General features: G+C 30.7%; 1 protein-coding gene and 1 long non-coding RNA gene across 2 annotated transcripts in view; both read right to left on the reverse strand.

The window, feature by feature from the left end:
• Nucleotides 1-381: 381 nt before the first annotated feature.
• The window catches only part of LOC145943560 (uncharacterized), a 54899-nt gene continuing 32930 nt past the window's right edge, over nt 382-22350 (reverse strand). Inside the window, exon 2 of the long non-coding RNA XR_014426538.1 lies at nt 382-585. This is a non-coding gene — a long non-coding RNA (uncharacterized LOC145943560). The remainder of the gene's footprint in view (nt 586-22350) is intronic.
• The window catches only part of LOC145943558 (uncharacterized), a 76612-nt gene continuing 59497 nt past the window's right edge, over nt 5236-22350 (reverse strand). Inside the window, exons 3-4 of the mRNA XM_083051148.1 lie at nt 6155-8051; nt 5236-5646 (exon numbers count right to left, since the gene is read on the reverse strand). Coding sequence (XP_082907274.1) covers nt 5403-5646; nt 6155-7977 — 2067 coding nt within the window. The 5' untranslated portion in view covers nt 7978-8051 and the 3' untranslated portion in view covers nt 5236-5402. The remainder of the gene's footprint in view (nt 5647-6154; nt 8052-22350) is intronic.

Here is a 22350-nt window from a genome sequence, read left to right on the forward strand (position 1 = left end):
ATTATAATAATTCATGTTCTTTGGGGATTACATTTTCACCAAGAATTCGAAAACTTACCTAGTAACTTCCCTATTATTCTTATTATTTCGAAAGCGTATAACACAATGCTTTTCATTTTTTTTCTAATAATATCATTTCATAGTCATATTTAGCGATAATATTAAAATATCATCATATATACAAGAGAATTATTTTAAGATTCTAAGAAAAAAATTATACATTATTTGAGACCTTTTCTCCGCTTACTTTTGTATAATGCATTCTTGAACAATCATTGCAGATTTTTAATTCCGGTGACTCTTCGGAAAGAAGCGATACTTCGTCGATACTCTTCGTTCGCGAACAACGACGTTGCGAGGCGCGAGAAATGGCCATCGTCGAGAAATGGAAGAGAATCGCTGTCATCTACAGTCAGCAATGTTACCACAACGGCATTGCATCTATTTTCTACGCCATCGCTCCAGAAAATTGCTCCTTTCATGGGCTTGCGTCGATGCTATTCTCTCCCAAGCAGATGCACGCGGCTTCGTTTCAATACTCATCGTTGCATGCGATGGCAGTTCAAAGCGATAGCGCAGATAGAACTGAAAGAAACAATGATTACACATTAGATACACAATAATGATACTTATTTTCATATTTTGCAATATCTATCAGAAAAATAAATCTTGATTTCAGAAAGGCAAAAAGTTTTATTTCAAAATCGGATTTTAAAAACAAAAATTGCAATGTTGGAGTATTCTCTTTCCTTCTTTCTCTTCTTCTTTTAAAATTAATAATTCATTTAAAAAACCTCGCAAAGATAAAAAACATGCAAGTACATTAAAAAAATCCTCCTAAAAAATAATATATCTTTAAAAAATATATCATCTCTAAAAAATATAAAATCAAAACTAAATATGAAATCTTTTTCAAGCGAATCGATCATTTTACTGTGCGCTCTCAATCCGAATTATATTAGATCGTCAAAAAATTGAATAATAAAGATTCGGACAAAATATATTTAGTTTTAAGTATTGTCGAAATATTTTACATAGTATAACATTTTACATAATATATACAAAATATATATAATATTCGAAAACGCCTTTCTCAACCACTGTTAAATAATTCATTGTCAGTATTTCCGTTGTATTAATCTATAATGATTTAGGAAACACAGGCTTAACATTAATTTAATTAAAGTTTGTTAACTCGGTTCATTTCTCGATAATGCGAGTTGCCACCAGGGATCAGGAGTAGTAGGAATTAAATCTCAAACGAGATTTACGGCTCGGTGGACGAGATAATACAATAGGTAGATCATATGGAGGTATATAGATCTAACTTCTCTTTTTTTCCAAACTCTTAAGCATAATGGAATTTTCTTCAAAAAACTTAAATCAAAAACTTTAAAATTAAAAATTTGAATATAATAATTTATTCTAGAAAGCAGATATTTATGTGAATTTTATATATAATTTTCTATCAAATATATTTATTTCTCAAGTTTTCGAATAGAATCAATACAATTGTTTTCATTTATGTATTTTCCACAGAAAGATTGAAAATAACAAATTAACTTTTTCTTGGATTTCGTGAAGATTGATTCTTATTTTAAATGTCAGACGCGTTAAGTATCGTGAAAATTTTTATTTTTAAGACAATAATATTCCTTTCTCGCGATAAAAAGATCGACTTCAAATTGGTCAAGGAATCTATATAAGAAGACATCTCAAGAGGTCACTCTGTATGTACTTGCGTGGGCGAGTTTCAATGGATGTACCTACGTCATCGCTTATTTTCAAGCGTGGGCGAAAAATTGCAGACGCTATTATCTACGTCATCGAACGATCGCATGCGATATCCTGAACTCGATGAAATAAGTCTGGCAAATGCTCAAGAGAATAATAGTTAAATTTAAAAATTTAATTTACAGAAAAAAAATATTATAAATAATACTTAATATATGCAAACAACTAATATTTGCATTTTTCTTGTTTTGCAGGAAATAATCTTCTTGAAATAATATTCTAGATCTCTATAAGATATATAAAGAAACGGTATGGTATAATATTTTTAGAATTTAATTAAATTTTTAAGATCTGTCATTATTTCTTTTAATGTGTAATTTATTCATTTGGAGAATTAATATGAATAGACAGAAATAAAAAGAACAAATAAGAATTTAATAATTTTCAGCCAAAGTCTACATGATCTCGAAGATTTAAAAATATAACTTGAAATAAATTCCTGTCAATCCTTTTTAATCGGCCATTTTTTTACGGAGAGATTCTATGATAATTTATATATACAGTAAAAGAGGCTTAATAAATTCGGCAAGATCAAAATCGATTTATAAAATAAAGAAATGAAGTCAACAATTTCAAATTCGTGCGCGCGATGAGATTTGAGGATTAATTCAATTTCAAGAAGAGAGAATATAATGTAATTTCCCAAGTTTGTCACATACCAAAATACCGATACCGCTCGACAGCAGCTGTCAATTTATGCGAACGACACATGTGTTATAATTATCGACAAGTAATTATAAACTCATAATGGTCCTTGACATAGAATATACATAGGTAATAATGAAATATTCTAACAATAATTTTAAACAGATTATAAATAATTTCTTAAACATAAATATTTTAATAAAATTCTTTTCTTTTTATTTATACACTCACACACGCATATATACGTATAGGTATATAAAAGAGTTTTCTTAAAATAATTTATTTTTAAAAAATTATTTATAGTCTGTTTGAAATTATCGTTAGAGAATATTTCATTATTACCTTCTGTATCAAGGAACGTTATAAATTCGGGAGTTTATAATTGCTTGTAGTCGATAATTGTAACATGTGTCATTCATATTTTCATAAATTGACAGCTGCTGTCAAGCTGGTATCGGTATATACCTATGTATAATTATTATTATCAATTACTAAAATAGTTAACAACAGACAAGATTGATTAGGTCACGTTAAAACCAAAGTTCTTTGAATTAAATTAAAGGAATACAAGGAAAACGAATTTACAGAAGAACACGCTACTGAGCGAGCTTTAATGTATCCCGCAAATTAAGGAAGTGACCCCGTGATTCGTGTAGAAGCTTTATTGCGTGACGAAACTTAAACAGGCTGCTCCTCCAAACGAGTGGCTTTACTTAGGGAAACTCTACGCAATATATCGCGTAACCGCGAGAGACGATAACGTTTCTCGCCGCGTCTCGTTTCCACGCGCAATTTACACTGCATTACGAGGCGGTGGAATCTCTCCGTCAGACAAACGTACACTCCCGTCCTTGTCCCGCTTGTATCCACCGTCTCTGTATATCGGATGGTTGTTGTTACGTGTATTATAGCACACCCGAAGCGGAGCGAATTTCATGCAAATCGTCCTGACATAAACCATCAGGCATAAATTTACCCCAATCTCGCGCGAAAGTTCCAGCTTATTAGCATCTTACCGTCGACGATGAATTCTCCACACATATCATTAATTCTAGATTTATAATTGCTAAGAAAAGCGTTCACACAAATATCTCTAATTCATATATTTAAGAAAAAGATCACAATTTTTTGTAATATATTTTTGTTAAAAAAGATCCTATATCTCTGCAAATAATTTATCAGAATGTTCATAAATCCAGACTTCTAAAAAAATATATATTTATGTAGTATCAAATAATTATGAGGAAGGAACTGAAGGATTTATATGTGATTCAAATAGATGTCGGAATCTGCCAATTTATAAAATTGTAAATAATAACCCTCCCTCAATTTAGAATGTAACCTACACATATTTATTGAAACAAAAAAGGCAACCCAGACAAGTTGTATAAGTAAAGAGAGCATCTAAACTACACACAAGTACAAATATAAAAAAATATAAAAAAAGATATACAAAAAATATTATTTAAAAAATTATACTCTAATTTCTTGGACGCATATCAATATGTGCAATCAATTGCGCGTAATATCACATGAAAACGTTAGAAAATCGCAACATATCGACAGGTTCCTACGTCAAGAACTGCCAAATCGCTATTGTACAAATGACAGTCTGTTCGATGCTATTCGAGATCGTTCTCGATATTTCCGCGAGAAATACGAGAGACTCGACAAGCGCATTTTCGTCCATACGAGTGGCGTTACATGACATCGCCCTACCTTTGCATAATGTTATCAAGCCTTTCGGACGAATCTTTATCATTTCGCGAGAAATGATCAAGATTTTTTGCGATATCATAAACCTGTCGCACATTGGAAGTTACGAATTTCATATAGACAGAGACAAACAAGTAAAATGCTAAACTTGTTTGTAAATGTCAAAGTTTTTCTTTCTTTTGCGCACGAGAAGGATTATGTCGAATAAAATTTTATAAAAAAATTAAAAGGGCTAAAAGAAAATTAAAAATGCAACTTTGCGTGCAAAATTGTCGCGCGGTATATTTATAACGCACGAGCGAAGCGTTATTATTATATTCCTTCCGGTAGAAAATTTACAGAAATAAAATTGCAAATGACATTATCACACTTGATGAAAATCTCTCTCTGAGTGTTCGCGTGACGTTTTCGAAAGAAACGAACAAAACAAAAGAAACGGACGAAACGACGCGCATGCGAGTAAAATTTTTAATTTTCCGGAACCCATTTTTAATTGATACATTATGCTACATATTTCTCTTAATTGCGTTAATTTAGTCGCGCAAAGAGTGGTCTAGTCATTGGAATCAAAGCTTTAAAATACAATGATTGATGGAAACACAAGTTTCCTTAAAATTCACGATTCAACTTCACTGAGTATCATCATAGAGGTCGGAGTTAGATGATTAAGCAAGTTTAATCATTAATCAAAATATTGAAGTAGAATTCTACTGCGACAAGAGCAGTTATGCAACAGTGCTCTGAAATTTGCGATGTCAGTTAATATTAACATGTCTGTAAATTAACGCGACAAATCCGTGTATTAAATAATCTTTTGATCACTTGACACAACGCAAACAGTGGATACTATGTAAATCATGCACAAATCGAAATCATTCTCGTCAATCTGATATTATCGTGAAATTGATCTTAAACCTAAATAGAGAAACAATTTTAATGAGCGTAAATAATTACAAATTAATTTTCAATAAACAACGTTCAATTACGAAAAACTCGATCATAATTTGACGAATAACGAATAACTATTAATAACAAAGATGTTCTTTTCTCTATGACTTAAATTTAAATTAAGTACGAGTTAATTAATCATGCTGACTTTGTAGATCTCATAGATAGATTATTATGCAGCGTGACAGATAAGATTATTATCCTGCAACAAAGATTAATCAATTAATGTGATTTTAAACTCTGCAAAATTTAACCGGCAGACAATTTTTTTCGAAAGAAGTTGTGCTTTCGGTACTTTTTTAACTGTCAAAGCTTTTTTCAATCGCTCGTGATTTTTCGTGAGATAAAGAAAATCTGAAGTTCTTCGGGCTCACGGTGGCAAAACGGGGCACGCAAGATGTGTTCTGCACATATGGATTAGCACCATAATCGGGCAAGGAATCCCTTGTAAGGCTAGACAACCAGGAACGTCTAGGAACATCGTAGATGGGTGCCTGCCGACGAAAAACGACCTCGTCGAGCGTTGATGTTGACTTGTGCGATCTGCAATGCAGATGCATTTATCAATTTTAAAGTAATCAATTGCGTTGCAAAAACATTGCAATGATTAGCATTATTTGAAAACGCTTTTATTATTTTCTTTTCTTTTATTTTTTTTTATTATATATATATTCTATTATTTATATTTTATCTTTTCTATTATATATTTTATCCTCACACATATGTATATAGTAAAGAGTAGAAAGATTCAAAATTAAATTTTATCTTCTCTGCTCTATATATCTTCTCCATATAATTATTATATATTCTAATATATACTTATATAATTAAGTTTTATAATATATATTATTAGTATATATTATAAATTTATATTATAATTTTATAATTATATATTATATCATAATTTTATAATATATATTATTATATATATTATTAGTATATATGTATATAAGTATAAATATAAGTATATATATATAAGTATATAGCATATATGTATAATAACATATATGTGTATGTGTGTGTTATTAGTATATTATTTTTACATAATTACTTTGGCAGATCATAGTTATTAATCGTAGATAAATCGATATAATCGGACATTTTAGGATGTGAAGTGTTTAATGCAGATTGAGGCACAGGTATGGGCGTACTCGGATATCTCGGTTTAAGCACGTCAGGTTGTTCGATCTTTTCGCCACACTGCATCGCTTCCTCCTCCTCTATCTGATCCATTTTCGTTTTCGCAACAAAAGGATGCTTCGGGATACTGCTGCGGATCAAATGGGGGTGCTTAGGAAGCGACGGGTATCTGCAAAAAACCCTCGACTTGGAAAAACTCGCGACGCTCGACGAGGGTTCGACGTTCCGACGGCCCCTTTTCCCCAAGGAAGCTGTACCGTGCGGGGATATCCAAGGATTCGCACCGGAAAACACAAAATCACTTGCGAATTTTTGAGCATCAAGCATTTCGGTCAACATCATGCGATTCTTGACTGTCCTCTTGGTACAAGGCTCGCTGACACATTTCGGACGGCCAAATGTTCCGAAGGTCGGCGGCGTCGATGGCTCGTCATCGACGTGACCGACATCGGAGTGCCAGGATTTTTGCGAGGAGGAAGATGACACGGACGGACATCGTTCGATAAATCCCGAGTCGAAAATATGTTCCTTCTTCGGCTTCTTCCTCAACTTCTTGCCGATCTTCCTGTAATTTAACGAGAGTTTAGCTCGATTAAACATCGACAGCAGCTTCTTCAGTGACTTCTTTTGCGGCAACTTCTCATCCAGCACCGGTATCCATGTCACGGACGTATCGTTGTCGATCTTGATCGGTCGTTTCAGCGAAACACCGATCACTCGCGGCGAATCCCGGTTGAAGTCAGAGGATTTTAATATCTCTTCCGTTGCCTGAAGAGTCTCGCGATCGTTTAAAACGTCTTTGGAAGGTACGACGGTGATATCTTGGAAGGATAATGAGCCTAACAACAAATTGTCGTTGGCATGATTCTGCGTGCTCGATGTGTCGTTGCACAGCGACCTCGAGGAGGAGTTCAACGATGATGATGAAGTCGATAATTCGAACTGCCATCCTTCGTTCTCGAAATTGTACAACTCGCCTTGCAAGTTTTTGTAACTATTATTGCTAGGACTGCTCGAGTCGCGAGAATTCGTCAAGATGTCGTCGAGAGGATCCTCGTCATAGTATGTATCTTCGTCCTCCAAAGGACTCGAGCAGATCAGCGACATATTATTTGTCAATTTATATTCTCCCTCGCTCCCCAAGGAACTGTAGAATATTTGATCTCTTGTCTTCAGATTTTCCATTTTGCTTTTTTTCGAAGAATTGGGCCGAATATTCGTCAGCTCTCTCATAAAACCGTACTTATTTATCTTGGAAGAGATTCCTGACCACGTCTTCAAAATATCTGTCTTTTTGTCGCTCTTCGAATGGCATCGATTAGGCGTTACGAAATCATCTTCGAGATCGTGCTTATTGATGACGGAAAAAGCGGAAGGTATCTCGGATGTATTTTTAAGACTAGTCCAACGTCGCAAGCTGCTGCCGAGTTCGTCGTATATCGAGGGACTTGAATCGCTCTTTTCTACGTTCTTTTGATTCCGGATGGTGTTGAAAAGACCGGATCTCTTCCTAGCGTGTTCCTGCTCGGTATTTTCAATAGATGCTTTAACGCTCGACTCATAAGCTTCGACGATCTTCTTGACAAAACTGCCGCTTGAAGTCGATAATTCCGAAACTGTGTCCTGGCGACTGGACGATCTGAAGCCCGTCTCGAACTCTTGAATTAAGGTCTCCATATTTGGTACGTTCTTCGGGATATCTGGCAGCACGCGAATTCCGTTAAATGCTGCCATGTTACGGCGATTACAAAATTGTTAAAATTTCTACACCTGAGACAACAGAGTATCCTCGACTTATCGATGCTGAACTACAAAAAAAAAAAAAAAAAAATTTATTTAAATATGATATGTCAATCAGCAAGAATATGTTGAATTTTAATATTTCGACTTTCATTATGTGTTCATGATTAAGAACGAATAATTTTTCTTTATTTTTTTTCATAAAAAAATAAATTTGCTTTTTGTTATGTTCTAGGAAAGGAGTGAAAATTATTATTTGATCACTTAATGCTTAATTCTTAGAGAGAGAGAGAGAGAGAGAGAGAGAGAGAGAGAGAGTGCTTTTAATTAAAATATATATATTATATAACACACATATATATATATATGTATATATATAACATATATATATTAACATGTTTTTGCTCTACAATTTGTTATTATTTTATTTTCTACAAATTTTTCTATAAAAAAATTTACATTTATTTGTTTTCTTATTAATTTCATAAAATTCTTATAAATGTCATACAATGGTATTGTTAAACATTTTTAATAAAGTTTGTCACACAAACTTTTTTTGTAAATTTTAAATTTAACTTTAAATGAATCATAAAGTCCTTTGTAAGTTTTATGTAAATTTTATGTAAGTCAGAGAAAGAGTCGTTTCTGATGACCTATAAGCAGATAAATAACAGAAGAGCAGATAAACAAACAGAAGAACAAACAAGCAAAGTATATGCAATCTTTTCAGAGAAAAAAAATTATAACGAAAAAGTAGACAATGAAAAGATAAATAAATAAAAGAAGAAAAAAGAAATGAGAAATAGAAATACATATTATAAATATATAAAATGTTTGATTTATGTATATTAATATATGTACATATATATATCGAATAAATATAACCAATCATAAGAAAGTATCAGAAACTAAGAAAGTTTATGCAATATTTAATATTTATTTTTTCGGAATCAGATAAAATGCGTTCGCTGTCTATATAACGCAGCTTTAAGAATATTACTCTTGGATATTATATATTTAATATATCTGGGCCTTTGTTAATTACTTTACTAATTAAATATATAATAAAATAAAACTTACAAAAATATTAAATATAATAAAAATTATCAAAAATACACATCTATTAAAATCACATAAATTTTCTTAGTTCTCTAATATTCTTGCTATTCCTGTACATCCTTCAATAACCCTCTCAATATTCAAAGCTTTAAAGCAAATATTCTCAAAGTTTATCGGCTTCGCGCTGCAACACACTCACTTCTTGCGCAGGATCAATGTCTCAAGAACAAAATCACATCGAAAATTCAGAATGTGTTTTCCCAGAGCGTCAACCCACTGCTAGAGATCCACAATGATCCAGTAAAGATACTCTTCGAAGATGTCTTCGCTATGTCATAAACACAACTTGTCTTCTTCGATAAACGAAAACTTTATGTATACGTATTTTCTTTCTTTCTCTCTCTCTCTCTTGTACGACTAAGGTACTTAATACCTTTAATACTAAATAATATACGATTTATGATCTACCGACATTGACTTTTTCTCCTTCTGATATCAACATAAAAGATGACTAAAATTTTTAAGCAATTTGCCTAATTGGCAAACTATGGATGACACCAATTCAAAATTACTATTATATTATTGACAAGTTTTTAGCATAGCGAAATAATGAATTTTGTTCGCAAAAATAGGCAATATTTAAATTTAATTTTCAACGAAATATCTATGCATGCTTACATTTGATTAAAATAGTCGTTTGTATTAAAATTGTACAATTTTTTCTATAGAAATTTGAAAATATATTTCCCTCCTTATTCACTTTATATTAATAAATAATAAAATATTATCTCTAATATATATTACTCTAATATATATTATATCTACGATATTTTTTTAAGAATTTTATTTTTAAATTTACAATCTATAGGCTAATTGTACTTTGTATTACATAATATTTTTATACTTTTTTTATTACAAAAGCTACCAAATAGAAATAATATTCAGTGATGTTTTTATCTCTCAGACTTCAACGTTTCTTGAATATTTGTCAACTTATTAGATAATTAGAGCGTTGACAGATAACGATTATTCATGTTAATCAGAAGCATCTGTTTTTCCCGCTTGCTCGTCAATTTGCTCCAATCCGTTGCAGCGATGGTTATGCAACCCGTACTTACGTACTTATTTGAGGCAAAGTCCTCGTAATCGGTTGCATCTGCTTCCATCGTTTTTTACGGATGTATGAACATAATAGAGGAGAATAAGATTGCAAAAATTGTGACATTTACAGAAGAAGGAAGAAAGTGGCAGCTGACAATGTTCACAAAGTATTTCAGTATCCTGTCCTGTCTTTATTTTTTATCATTCTTTATTTTATTTCTTCCTATTTTAATATATAATTACAGTTATCAAAGCTCTATATATTAAATATTTTGCGTCTATTAACAAGCAAACAACTATAACGCAGTAATGGTAGTTATAATAATTCCAATTAATTATGTATATATTTTATTGTGCGATTTTTTTCACTTTATTCTCGCATTTCGTATTTCTGTGTTACTGTGGCATATGGGTCTTTTATGAGTTGCTGTAACAAGAGCACACGATCTCGTTATAATGATAAAAGTCAAGCAATAAATCGACGAAGAACTCTCCGCTAACGATAATGCCGATCAAAGCGACGACACGGAATTAGAGAGCGAAATGAGAGCATAAATCACGACTAAACGACTAAACGATCTCGCAATCGATCCGCAAAAGCACTTTCGGAAGAAATTAATTCTTTGGGACTTTGGGATATTTCGATCACTTTTTTATCGTTCTTTCGACAGATATGCATATTTTTTTCGGCAACAAATTTTTTTAAGAAAAATATTTATAATTTATTGCTAAGTTCTCGTTTTAATATTGTGCTAATTATTAATTAACAATAATAGAAATTAAATAATTTACCAAGTAAATGTATAAATGAGCATCTAAAGTGTATTTTAAATTTTTATTTTTCTGCAAAATAACAGACGCTATTCCTGTACTGACGTATATGATAAACTGTAATTAATTTGCATGATGTTGCAGATTATTGACTTAGCTTCGATTATATTGTGCGAAATTGTTAGCAAACACATAAACATTATTTTATATTATGATCAAGCTTTACGCTTAGCTGGACAAAGACAACAATGACATTCTCGTACATGTATACCTAGAGAAGATCAGTCATCTTGACACTCCCTAAACATCGATTGCCGAAGGACGGCCGATGAACGCCCACGTTCAACCCGAGTATTCAGGGTCATTATACTGTTATTGTGTCTATTGTTGCGTCTACTTGTAGATCACAATACGGCGCCAATTAAAGACCACTAATCTCATGGTTCGTTGCTTGCTAGATTATTCGTCTCATCGCGTGATAATTAATCTCAACTAAGCTACCGCTTTCAATGCTAATTTCTTCAGAGTGAATTTCTTAATGTTGGTCGAAGAATCAGTAACTGAATGAAGCAGTTGATTTATATAATATATACATATTAATATTTCTACTCTCTGAATAGATAAGAACTCGTTTTTGTGCAAATTGAAAGCAATATATTTACTTTTTATCGAGCTTATAACATAAGTAGTCCTTCATTTATTAAAATACCATTATATCAAATTAACAATAAGATACCGAAAGTATTGTAGTGTTTACAACACAGTTACTTTATCGTTTTCAAGTAAAAATTTATTAGTAATTATTTTCTAAAGTTAAAAAATGCTAAACGTATTTTTGATTTCTCCAACAAGAATCAATAATATTGTTAATAAAAGTTATTAATTCGAAAAACGAATCTTTCAACAGGGGATGGAAATTGTTAATCTAAGAAATGTATCTATATATAAAAAGATAACATTGTAAAAAGATCACCGAAAAATTGATTTATGGCAAATAAAGATTAAGGTCAGATATGTTGCGAAAGAAAATGCATCGTATAAAATAAACTGTTTAAATGTGTATTGTGTAGAATAGAACCACAGATTCTTGAATCAAAAGCATGTATTATCGAAAATGCTGACGCTGATTCAAAGTCCAAAGTCTCGATACAGAAGAGGACGCGCGTTTTACCCCAGAGGAAAATAGAATGTAAAGTGTTAATTCTATCTGTGTCACACACGTCCGACGTGTAATGCAATGAGACCGCCGACAAACAAGATTCGGTCTCGCTATACTCTCCCCCATCCATCCCTCCCTCCAACCCTTTCTCAGGGTACGACACTGACGTCATTGTCCCTGTAAGTCGTTTTACATCCTATGCAGTATGCATGAGATCGCTTTTGAATGCCAACGATACTGCCCAAGCCAGCGAGGAGTCTCGTGATATTCCGTGAAACAATCCGCCGCAACGAGATTTCTTAACGAGATCAAGCGATCGATCAAGCTAAAGAAAATAAATCCAGTAACAACACAAAGGGCGTTAAATTGCGTATTGGAAATCCCAATTTATCCTTCAATCTCGACTCGTCATACTCTTGTCTGACGAGGAAAATTCCCTCCGAATTTGATGAGTGTTAGACGTGTTGTAATCTACGTCAAAATAACAGATACGTATTTTTTTTATTTATTAGGATACTGCACTTTTTTTCTTTCACAACGACTGTAATAAAATAAATAAAACTCTTATTTTGACCTAGATTATAATATATTCAAAGTTCATCAAAATCGGAAGGAAAATATTCATTTTTTGTAAGAAAAATTGACTCTTTCCAAGAAATCAAACGATCGAGATTCTATCTAATAAAAAAAGAATATTATACATATATTGTATTTACAAAGAAGAACATTCAAATAACATAAAAGTGTGTACATAATAAATAATGTACAAAAGAAGTTTGTAAAAATAAAAATTGAAATCGAAGTAAAACGGTAAATAATATTACATGTTCTGTAATATTAGAAGATGAAGAAACATTTCTAGCTATAAAAGAATGCTATGATATTAAATGCGAGATAATATTGAAGAGAAAAATCATTAAATTTGAAAAATTCGAATAGCCAAAGAACACAAAATATAAAAGAATTATGATATATTATAGAATCTCGATATTTCAAATTTTTAATTTCAAACTTCAATTACATGTGTAATATTAGTAACAGTTAATCAATTAGAGTCAGTCCCTATCAGTGGTTATAATAAAAAAACATCGTATTTAATGCGTCATTTAAAGCAGAAAGAAAGATAATATAAGAATAAAAATAAATAAATTAGAGATAAATAAATAGAGATAAATAAGGTATAACAAAATGATATAGAAGAAAAATAATATTACGAAAAAGACTCGCTCGATCTCTTTTCTTCGAGTTTTTGCATGAGTGCGTTTTCATTGTCTCACGGTCAGCAAAAACAGCGTTCATAACCGTCTCGTCTTTTTACGGTGCGTTTGCTTTCTCCATGGAAGAGGCTGGTTCAACTTGTTCACCCACCCTTTGTTCATCGTAAAAAGCCGTGCGATTGTGCGACCGTGCAATCGCCGCCATTAGCGCGCGAGTAAATGTTCCTCTTTTATATCTCGGTTCATTGGTTCGCGAAAGTCGAAAATTAATAATAACTGCCATCTGTTCCTACGATAGAAACTATTGTCATGTCTTGCAACTACTACTTTTGTAGATAATAAAAAATCGCAAAAAAATATGCCGAGTTTAAAATTTGTTTTGCTTTTTTTGTAAGCATATTATTTATTTCAATATTAAATTATTTATTTCAATATTAAAACTAACGATCAATGTCATAATTTAATCCGTTTAGAAGTATAAGATTCACAGCATTATTGAGCAAACCGGAATATCTCCTTTAATTTTCCTTCGGCAGAGAAACACTTCTATATAAAGCTGCAGAATATTCGAAAATATCTGTAACGACAAGGCTTTAGTTGTTGTCATCATGTCATTTAAAGAAATCAAAATATGTCCCACCAAAAGTGGTTCTTAATTTTTGAAATTAATGATGGTGTTTAGAATTAGTAGATAAATATATAAATTATATACAATATACATATATGTATATATATATACCAACTAATAATTGATGTAAATTAATAAAATAAATTATGCAAAAAAAGATCTGCCTCCTTAGATATTCGAGTTTACTTACACAGTACAAGAAAGTCTCAATTTGTAAATATCTTTCTAAATATCCTTCTAAATATATTCTCTCAATAAAAATAATTAATATGTACTTGAAAAAGTACTCGAAGAAAATCTAGAAAAAAATAAGTGATCTGTGAGAATCTTATTATCAATTACATCATTTTACATTACTAAAATTAACATAATACTTGTTTATATTGATATACGAGGAATAAATTATTATTTATGATTATTATCTGCTCTAAATTTTTGCTTTTATCTTCTCTCCCATTTAAAAGTTAAAATTTTATTTCAAATATTCAAGTATCATGAGGTTAGACTTTCATTGTTTCGTGAAATCGAGTTTTAACCACTTCAGTCGACACGATGGTGACAAGAACTTAAAAAAAGTCGGGTAAAATTCGATAGATATAATCGAGACCGATTTCGTCTCGGATCGACCTATTTTTCTTAACGAGTTGCTAAAGTAACTTTCTTGAGATTTTTCGCATAATGTCGATCGAAGCGATTGCATTTTTTGCAAGAATATTAAATTTTTACGTTATTTAAAGCAAATACTACTATAAATAATGTATCACATTTACTACTATAAATAATGTATCACATTTACGCTGACTCAGTTTACTGATCTATATCTTTGTTTAAATTTCTATAATTTCATCTTTTTTTGATACTGAAAATCATATTTGATAACGCTCTGTTTGGCGAAATGTTTATTAATAAATTTTCTTAAAAAATATTAATTCAAAAAGAGCATTACGTAAACTTGTGATTTTTTAATAAAAATATATTACATAAAATTAAGAGAAAAAATCTAGAATGCGTCTCTCTCTTCTTCTTTCTCTTTTACACATTTCTTCTGTTTCAGATTTAAATAAATTTATTATTCGACAAAAGGTGACAATAATGCCACAAAGAGCTAGCGTTACGCACGAAAAAATTGATTGATTCTAACGGAATATGATTTTGACGAACACTGCCGGCTGGAAAAAGGGCAGTATCACCACTTCTCTGAATGTTAACGCTTTCAAAGGATCTCAGGGTAGACATTAATCGCCACAGTGCTTCAATATATTTCTTAATCAAAGCCCGACGCTAACGTGCTCTTTGATTTGATCCCTTTGATCACGATTTTGGACGGCGATTTCACGTTAAAGATCTTGATCGTTGAGACGCGAAATTCCGACTAATTCACGTAACATGAGGGCATTTAAATTTAATAATTATCGGATCTCTAAATATATAGCTTATGTTTGAAATAAGATGAAATAACTTCATCGTACGAAATGTGCGCAGTATGTATATGTGGGAGTAAAAAAAGATACGTGGGTGAAATATGTAACTTATCGAAACATAAAATTGAAAGCCATTTCTCTGCCAGATCAATCATATTCACAAGCTTACGAAGAAAACCGCGCTTGAAATAGAAAAGCTTTTAGCTCGCGGGGATATTTAATTGTCTTGACAATCTGTAGAGAGTGATATGACTTCAAAGTGAATTACACGACGATTTTTCTTTCATATATTGTAGAGTGCACAACTTTTGTTAACAATTTTACCTTAGAGAAAATTTTATTACAAACCGCGCCTTTTCTACGACTATTTAACATCGGTTATTAAACATTTTAAAAATTATCTAATTAAAATCAATTTAAGATAAATTTATTGGAATTATTCAATATGTAATATTAATTAATTTACAATTTAAAAAAAAATGGAAAAAGGAAAAACTGTCTCAAAATTCGCTGAAAAATATGGCGTGTATAATAATATGATTTAAATAAACAAATAAATCTTAATTGTATTTTTTGACAAATAATTCATCGTGAGATGAAGTTTGTAGCATGAGATGGCAACAGTCCTCATAGGGTTACAAGAAAAATGAAGGCTTCCAGAGTTCACAAACAATAGCTAGGATTAACAAATCGCAGAGAATATAATTTGCTTATTTTTCATTTAACTTTCTTCGCAAGACAAAATGTAAACAAAACTAAATTTTCGAACTTATTGCGATACAATGATCGGCGCGGTTCATCCATCAATTGTACGAGCTTCTTCATCCGACTGTTGGCGCGAATTATCATCTTGACAGTACATGCAAGAATAAAACACGTGCCCGAAGAATATTGCTTATCACGAAAAAACTTTTATGCAGGCGCATACATTTGTATGCGAGGATAAGTTCGAGACTCTCCGAGCGTAAAATAGGTTTCCTGTAATCTACTTCGCGACAAAAGTTTTATAACTTGATAATAAAGAAGAAAAAAAGATAATATAATATTGGCGACTAAGATTCGCTCGAAATTGTGCTAAGATGTATTTTTAAAAAATTAGAATATGTATATATACATGTATAAATGATCGATGTATATATAAATAAAATTAATGTTTCAAAGTTTAATTCTAATCAGGAACTTTTCTCAATAGCATTTTCTAATTTTTCAAAATTTGATGTAAAGTAATTCAACTTTTGCTGCAGGAATTCGGATTACGATCAACGAAAATGGCATACTACTTCATAGCCCGGTAAATAGCTGATGTGAAGTGTGTCAAGTGATCGCTGACCTGACGTCGTCGCGTTCTCCTCTTCGAGGTAAAACACTTCTCTTAAGAATTCTCTTGTGCAGGTTGCTTTCAAGTTTCAAGCGATCGCATGTCTAGTTTCTGGCCACTTTCAAGTATGCACGAATGAAAGACAAATTTCTCGCGATCTCATGTCATATAAAGAGATATTTCATATCACTATATTCTCTCTTTGACAGATTGAAACCGTTAATCGAATACAACCTCTATCGAATAAAATAAAATTAAACACTAAGGTCTTGAAAGAAAAAAAAGTACGAAAAATTAAAAACAAATCGACACAAAGAGAGAATTTGACCGACACAAATAAATTTATGTCTCTAGATCGAGAATATATAAAAGCAGTACTTTCACGTGTTTATATTCTATAACTACACACGCATATATACATATACATTTATATTACGTATACATATTTATTATCTAGTGTGCGTGAATTTAATTTATCGCTAAGAACATTGAATATTCGAGAATACTACTTGTAAATATATAAATATTGTTATATTGTGTACATTCTTCATATGAAACTTATTCTCAATTTCAGATATTTAATATCCACAATAAAAGCAAATTAAAATTCCCAAATGATTATTCGACGTATCATACATCTTGTACATTAAAATTTTTAATCTTTATAATTTCCTCGAACAGAAATTAGTTTCCGGATTGTCTTTATTATTCGTATCTTGTAGAAAACTTCTTCGGGATAAAAAAAGAGAATAGCACAAGCGATTTCCTCTGGGAAGTACTTGCTGTTACTGTGAAAGTGCTATATACGCACGTCATACGTGAGACAAACGTTTAAACATTAAATGTACTAGTATATGCATGAGAATCTGGGTTACAAAACTTCGAGGATATAGAAAAAGAATTGATTTTACAAGATTCTGTCTAATATAATATAATGAATAAAAATTTCTAGAGAAATTTTTTTCAAGTAAAATAGAATTAACTTTTTAAATAAGAATTCTTTAGAGACTAATTTTATAAAAAATCGTTCACGAAAAATGATTGAAATTTATGAAATTTTACGTCTTGCAAAATTCAGAAAATAAGGCGAGTGCTATTTTCTGTCGAACACAACCGAGTTCAGCTGGAGAGCAACGATAACAATATTGTCGGCCATTTGCTTTCTACTTAATGCGAGATTATATTTATCGCAGACGCTCTGAACTCGGATTTATTTTCTCTCGGATGCCATTATAGAGATACTGAAACCACAAAATAGCACCAATTTAGCGTACATCCTTTCCGCGTCGCGCTTGTTAAAAGCACGTCGGGAACAGACAAAAATGAACTGGGTAGTGGCCAATAAACGAGAATAAATCGGAGTAGCTACCATGGCATACGGCGAAAAGAATAAATCGCTAGCGCGATTCGTGACATTTGCTAATTTTACACACCAGCACCGGGAATGTCCATCAATTCTTCGGCCTCGAACGCGGTGAAAAAATTATTGCATTGGAAAGAATTTTTATCACTGGGGCTACAAAAAACCGTATTACTTCGAAATTTGTTAGATAAATTGGAATCAACGATATAAATCATTTCTTTCCACGGACAAGTTGTAAAAGATTGGAAATAATATTTTATCAACATACGCGGAACACAAATTAAATAAAATATAATAATTCTTCGTTTTCCCAAGATTTCGTTAAATCACAAACTTTTAAAATTAAAATTGCAACTAACTTTTTCTGAATTAAATTTATAAGAGATTATTTCTTATAACTTTTGAGAATCTGCAGCTTGTATCTTATTTAAAGAATTATTATGCTAAGAATTTCTAAGTATATACAATAATAATTTTTTATTAGAATTCTAATTCAGCTGTATCAACAAAAAGATAATCGACAGATGAATTAAGGCTTAGTGTTAAGTTTTAATACCCATGATTACTTTAACTATTCTTCTACCATTGCACGATATATGAATTGAGCGTTATGATGAGCGTGAAAAAGTATAAAATTCGCGATGCGTAGCGACCATAAATAACTACGTGGACGTTTAATGCTTACGAGATAGTTGAATTTATAGACTTCCGACTTATTTATTTTTGCTACTTCTACCTTGGAAGTAACTAATGAAGTAACTATGCGAACAATGACCGTCCTTCGTTATCGTCGTGGAAATAAATTTCGATTTCTCTGAGGCATTTTCGATCGTCATTGTATATTAGACGAATGTATATCACTCGCGCTGAACGTTATTGCGATACGGAAAAGATCCTATTATTGATTTCGTGGTGCCGTTAGTGCTTTAAATTGCATTTGCATGCAATGCTGGCGCGAGAAATCGAGAAGAAAGATCAATTGTGTACATATATAAAGATTTCAGTAAAGAAACTCGCCATATATCGACTATTGAACTGGCTAGTATTCCTTGGAGAGATGAGTCTTCCATCGAGAATTTTAAGAGTAAAAAGATGTCTGTAAAAATTTTATTACCTTATATAGCGTAAAATTTACGTACAACATTACACGTTTTTTACGATTCAATTATTTTTTATGGCTGTGTAATATCTGAGGTTGAAAAGGCTAGATATTGCGCTGACGAATAAATTTCTGTCGACGAATTAGCGCGTCAGAGTGCTTTAACTGCATTTGTATGCAAGTAAGAAGGCGCGGCAAATCGAGAAATAAGGCAAACTGTTTAACGATTTCAGTAAAGAAATTCACCGTGCATCGATTATTAAAACAAGTTGGAAACGAGCCATAGAATATTGGAGTTCTAATTTAATTTATTTATTCTAATTTATATATTCTAGTTATAATCAATATATCTTTTTAGCAAAATTGTAAAATTTATTTTATGTTTTACATGTACCTTAATTATATTCAAAAAAAATAGATTTATATTTATACTATGTCATATATACATATATATATATATATATATATATACATATGTATATATATATAATATTAACTATTTTTTATAATACTAGAACAACACACAAGTGCGCGCAATGCGCGCACTATTCTTCGATATTATATAAAAAAAATGATATTTTTATATAAAGTTTGTTTTAACTTGATTAATATTTTTTGATAGAAATCAGTTGATTAAAGCGTTAATTTGTTAATTAAATTTTAAAATAATAGTATGTAATAGAAATTATAAAATAATATGTTTTAAATAAAATGTTATAGTACATTAAACTCGATTAATATTTTTTGACAGAAATCGGCTGATAATTGTGCGCCGTATGGGGTCCGCGGTTTAAAAATATTAATTTTCAATATTGTAAAGCGAGCCAAAAATTAATCTTTCATATATTTTATCAGTACATTGTCTGCACATTTTGATGGTACCATCAGCATACCAGCCTACAAACTTTTTGATCTAATATACGTAAAATGAATCCGCGCCGTAAAGGGTCCGTGATTTAAAAATTTTAATTTCCAATTGTTTAAAGCGAGCCAAAAATTAATCGTATATATATTTCAATAGTGTATTGTATGCAGATTATTTTGGTACCATAAGCATATTAGCGTACTACTATTTTAATCTAATAAACGTAAAATAAATCCGCGCCGTATGCGATCCGCGGCATAAAAATTTCAATTTTCAGTATTTTAAAAAGCGCCAAAAATTATTTGTTTACATATTTCAACAGTACATTGCCTGCACATTATGATGGTACCATCACCATACCAGCCTACAAACTTTTTGGTATAATATACGCAACATTATTGTGCGCCGTATGGGATCCGCGGCTTAAAAAATTTAGTTTTCTATATTTTAAAACGAGCCAAAAATTAATCGTATATAAGTTTCAGTAGTGTATTGTTTGCAGATTATTTTGGTACCATAAGCATACCAGCGTACTACCTTTTTGGTCTAATATACGTAAAATGAATCCGCGTCGTATGGGGTCCGCACTAAAAAAATTTTAATTTTCAATATTTTTAAACAAGCCAAAAATTAATTTTTTATAAATTTTAACTGTACATTGTCTGCACATTATGTTGATACCATTAACATACCAGCCTACAAACTTTTTGATTTAATATACGTAATATAATTGTGCGCCGTATGGGATCCGCGGCTTAAAAATTTTAGTTTTCTATATTTTAAAACGAGCCAAAAATTAATCGTATATAAGTTTCAATAGTGTATTGTTTGCAGATTATTTTGGTACCATCAGCATACCAGCGTACTACCTTTTTGGTCTAATATACGTAAAATGAATCCGCGCCGTATGGGATCCGCGGCTTAAAAATTTTAATTTTCAGTATTTTAAAACGCGCCAAAAATTATTCATTTACATATTTCAACAGTACATTGCCTGCACATTATGATGGTACCATCATCATACCAGCCTACAAACTTTTTGGTATAATATACGTAATATAATTGTGCGCCGTATGGGATCCGCGGCTTAAAAAATTTAGTTTTCTATATTTTAAAACGAGCCAAAAATTAATCGTATATAAGTTTCAGTAGTGTATTGTTTACAGATTATTTTGATAACCTCACCATACCAGCCTACAAACTTTTTGGTATATATACGTAAAATGAATCCGCGCCGTATGGGGTCAGCGGCTTAAAATTTTAATTTTTAATATTATGCGTAACTATATACATATATCGCGGTAATAGATGTCGATACTCATTTCTACTGGGCATTCGCAATTCGAATTATATTAAGATTATCGAAAAGTGTCGGACGAAATATATTTATGACTCTAATTAAGGAAATATTTATTGTCCTTAAAAATTGCTACGAAACCTTAATTGTTAATTTGGATTTATGTCTCACTTTTATTTTTAACTTAATAAATATATTACTTTATAATTAAATGAATAAATTTAAAAATATTAATATAGCGAGCTAATTAAATTTTAAAATAATAATATGTTATAATAATTAAAATAGCAATTTTTGTGAATAATATGTTGTAATATTTTATCCTCGATTAATATTTTTGTTACAGAAATCAGCTGGTTAAAACGTAAAATTGCTAATTAATTCTTAAAATAAGTATATGTAATTTTAACATTTAAAATAATAATATGTTTTAAATAATGTATTATAATTCCTTAAATTCGATTAATATTTATAAATTATAATCTATCAGTTGATTTCTGTCAAAAAATATTAATCGCAGATAAGGCATTATAACATATTATTTATAACATTATTATATTAATTTTTATAACATATTTTTATGTTAAAATTTAATTAGCAATGTAATGCTTTAATCATCTGATTTCTATCAAAAAATATTAACCAAGTTTAAACAAACTTTATATAAAAATATTATTCTTTTTTATTTAAAATCGAGGAATGGCGTAACGCGCGCTTTTGTTATTCTAATCTTTTTCTAAAAAAGACATTAAATCGATTCTCGCAAGTATTTTTGCCTTTTTTCCGCCAAAATATTAATCAAGTTTAAAGTATAATAATAAATAAAATTATAGTTATATTTAAGGTATAAATATATTATAATGCAAAACGTAATAAACATAAACTAAATCGCTCAATAAAATTTTTCTCTAAGAAATAAGAATTTTATGTAATTTTTTCACGTTTTTCTCTTTCTTTGTATGTATCTTTGTACTATATTATAATTACTTTTAATCTCGATTCTTTTTTATTTATTGATTTTAATGAATTCATTTATACAAGAGAAAAATTATTTTTTAACATATTAAAT

This window comes from Prenolepis imparis, unplaced genomic scaffold, assembly GCF_030444845.1.
Source record: "Prenolepis imparis isolate NDT839.2.m4 unplaced genomic scaffold, iyPreImpa1.0 SCAF_12, whole genome shotgun sequence".
Classification (NCBI taxonomy): Eukaryota; Metazoa; Arthropoda; class Insecta; order Hymenoptera; family Formicidae; genus Prenolepis; species Prenolepis imparis.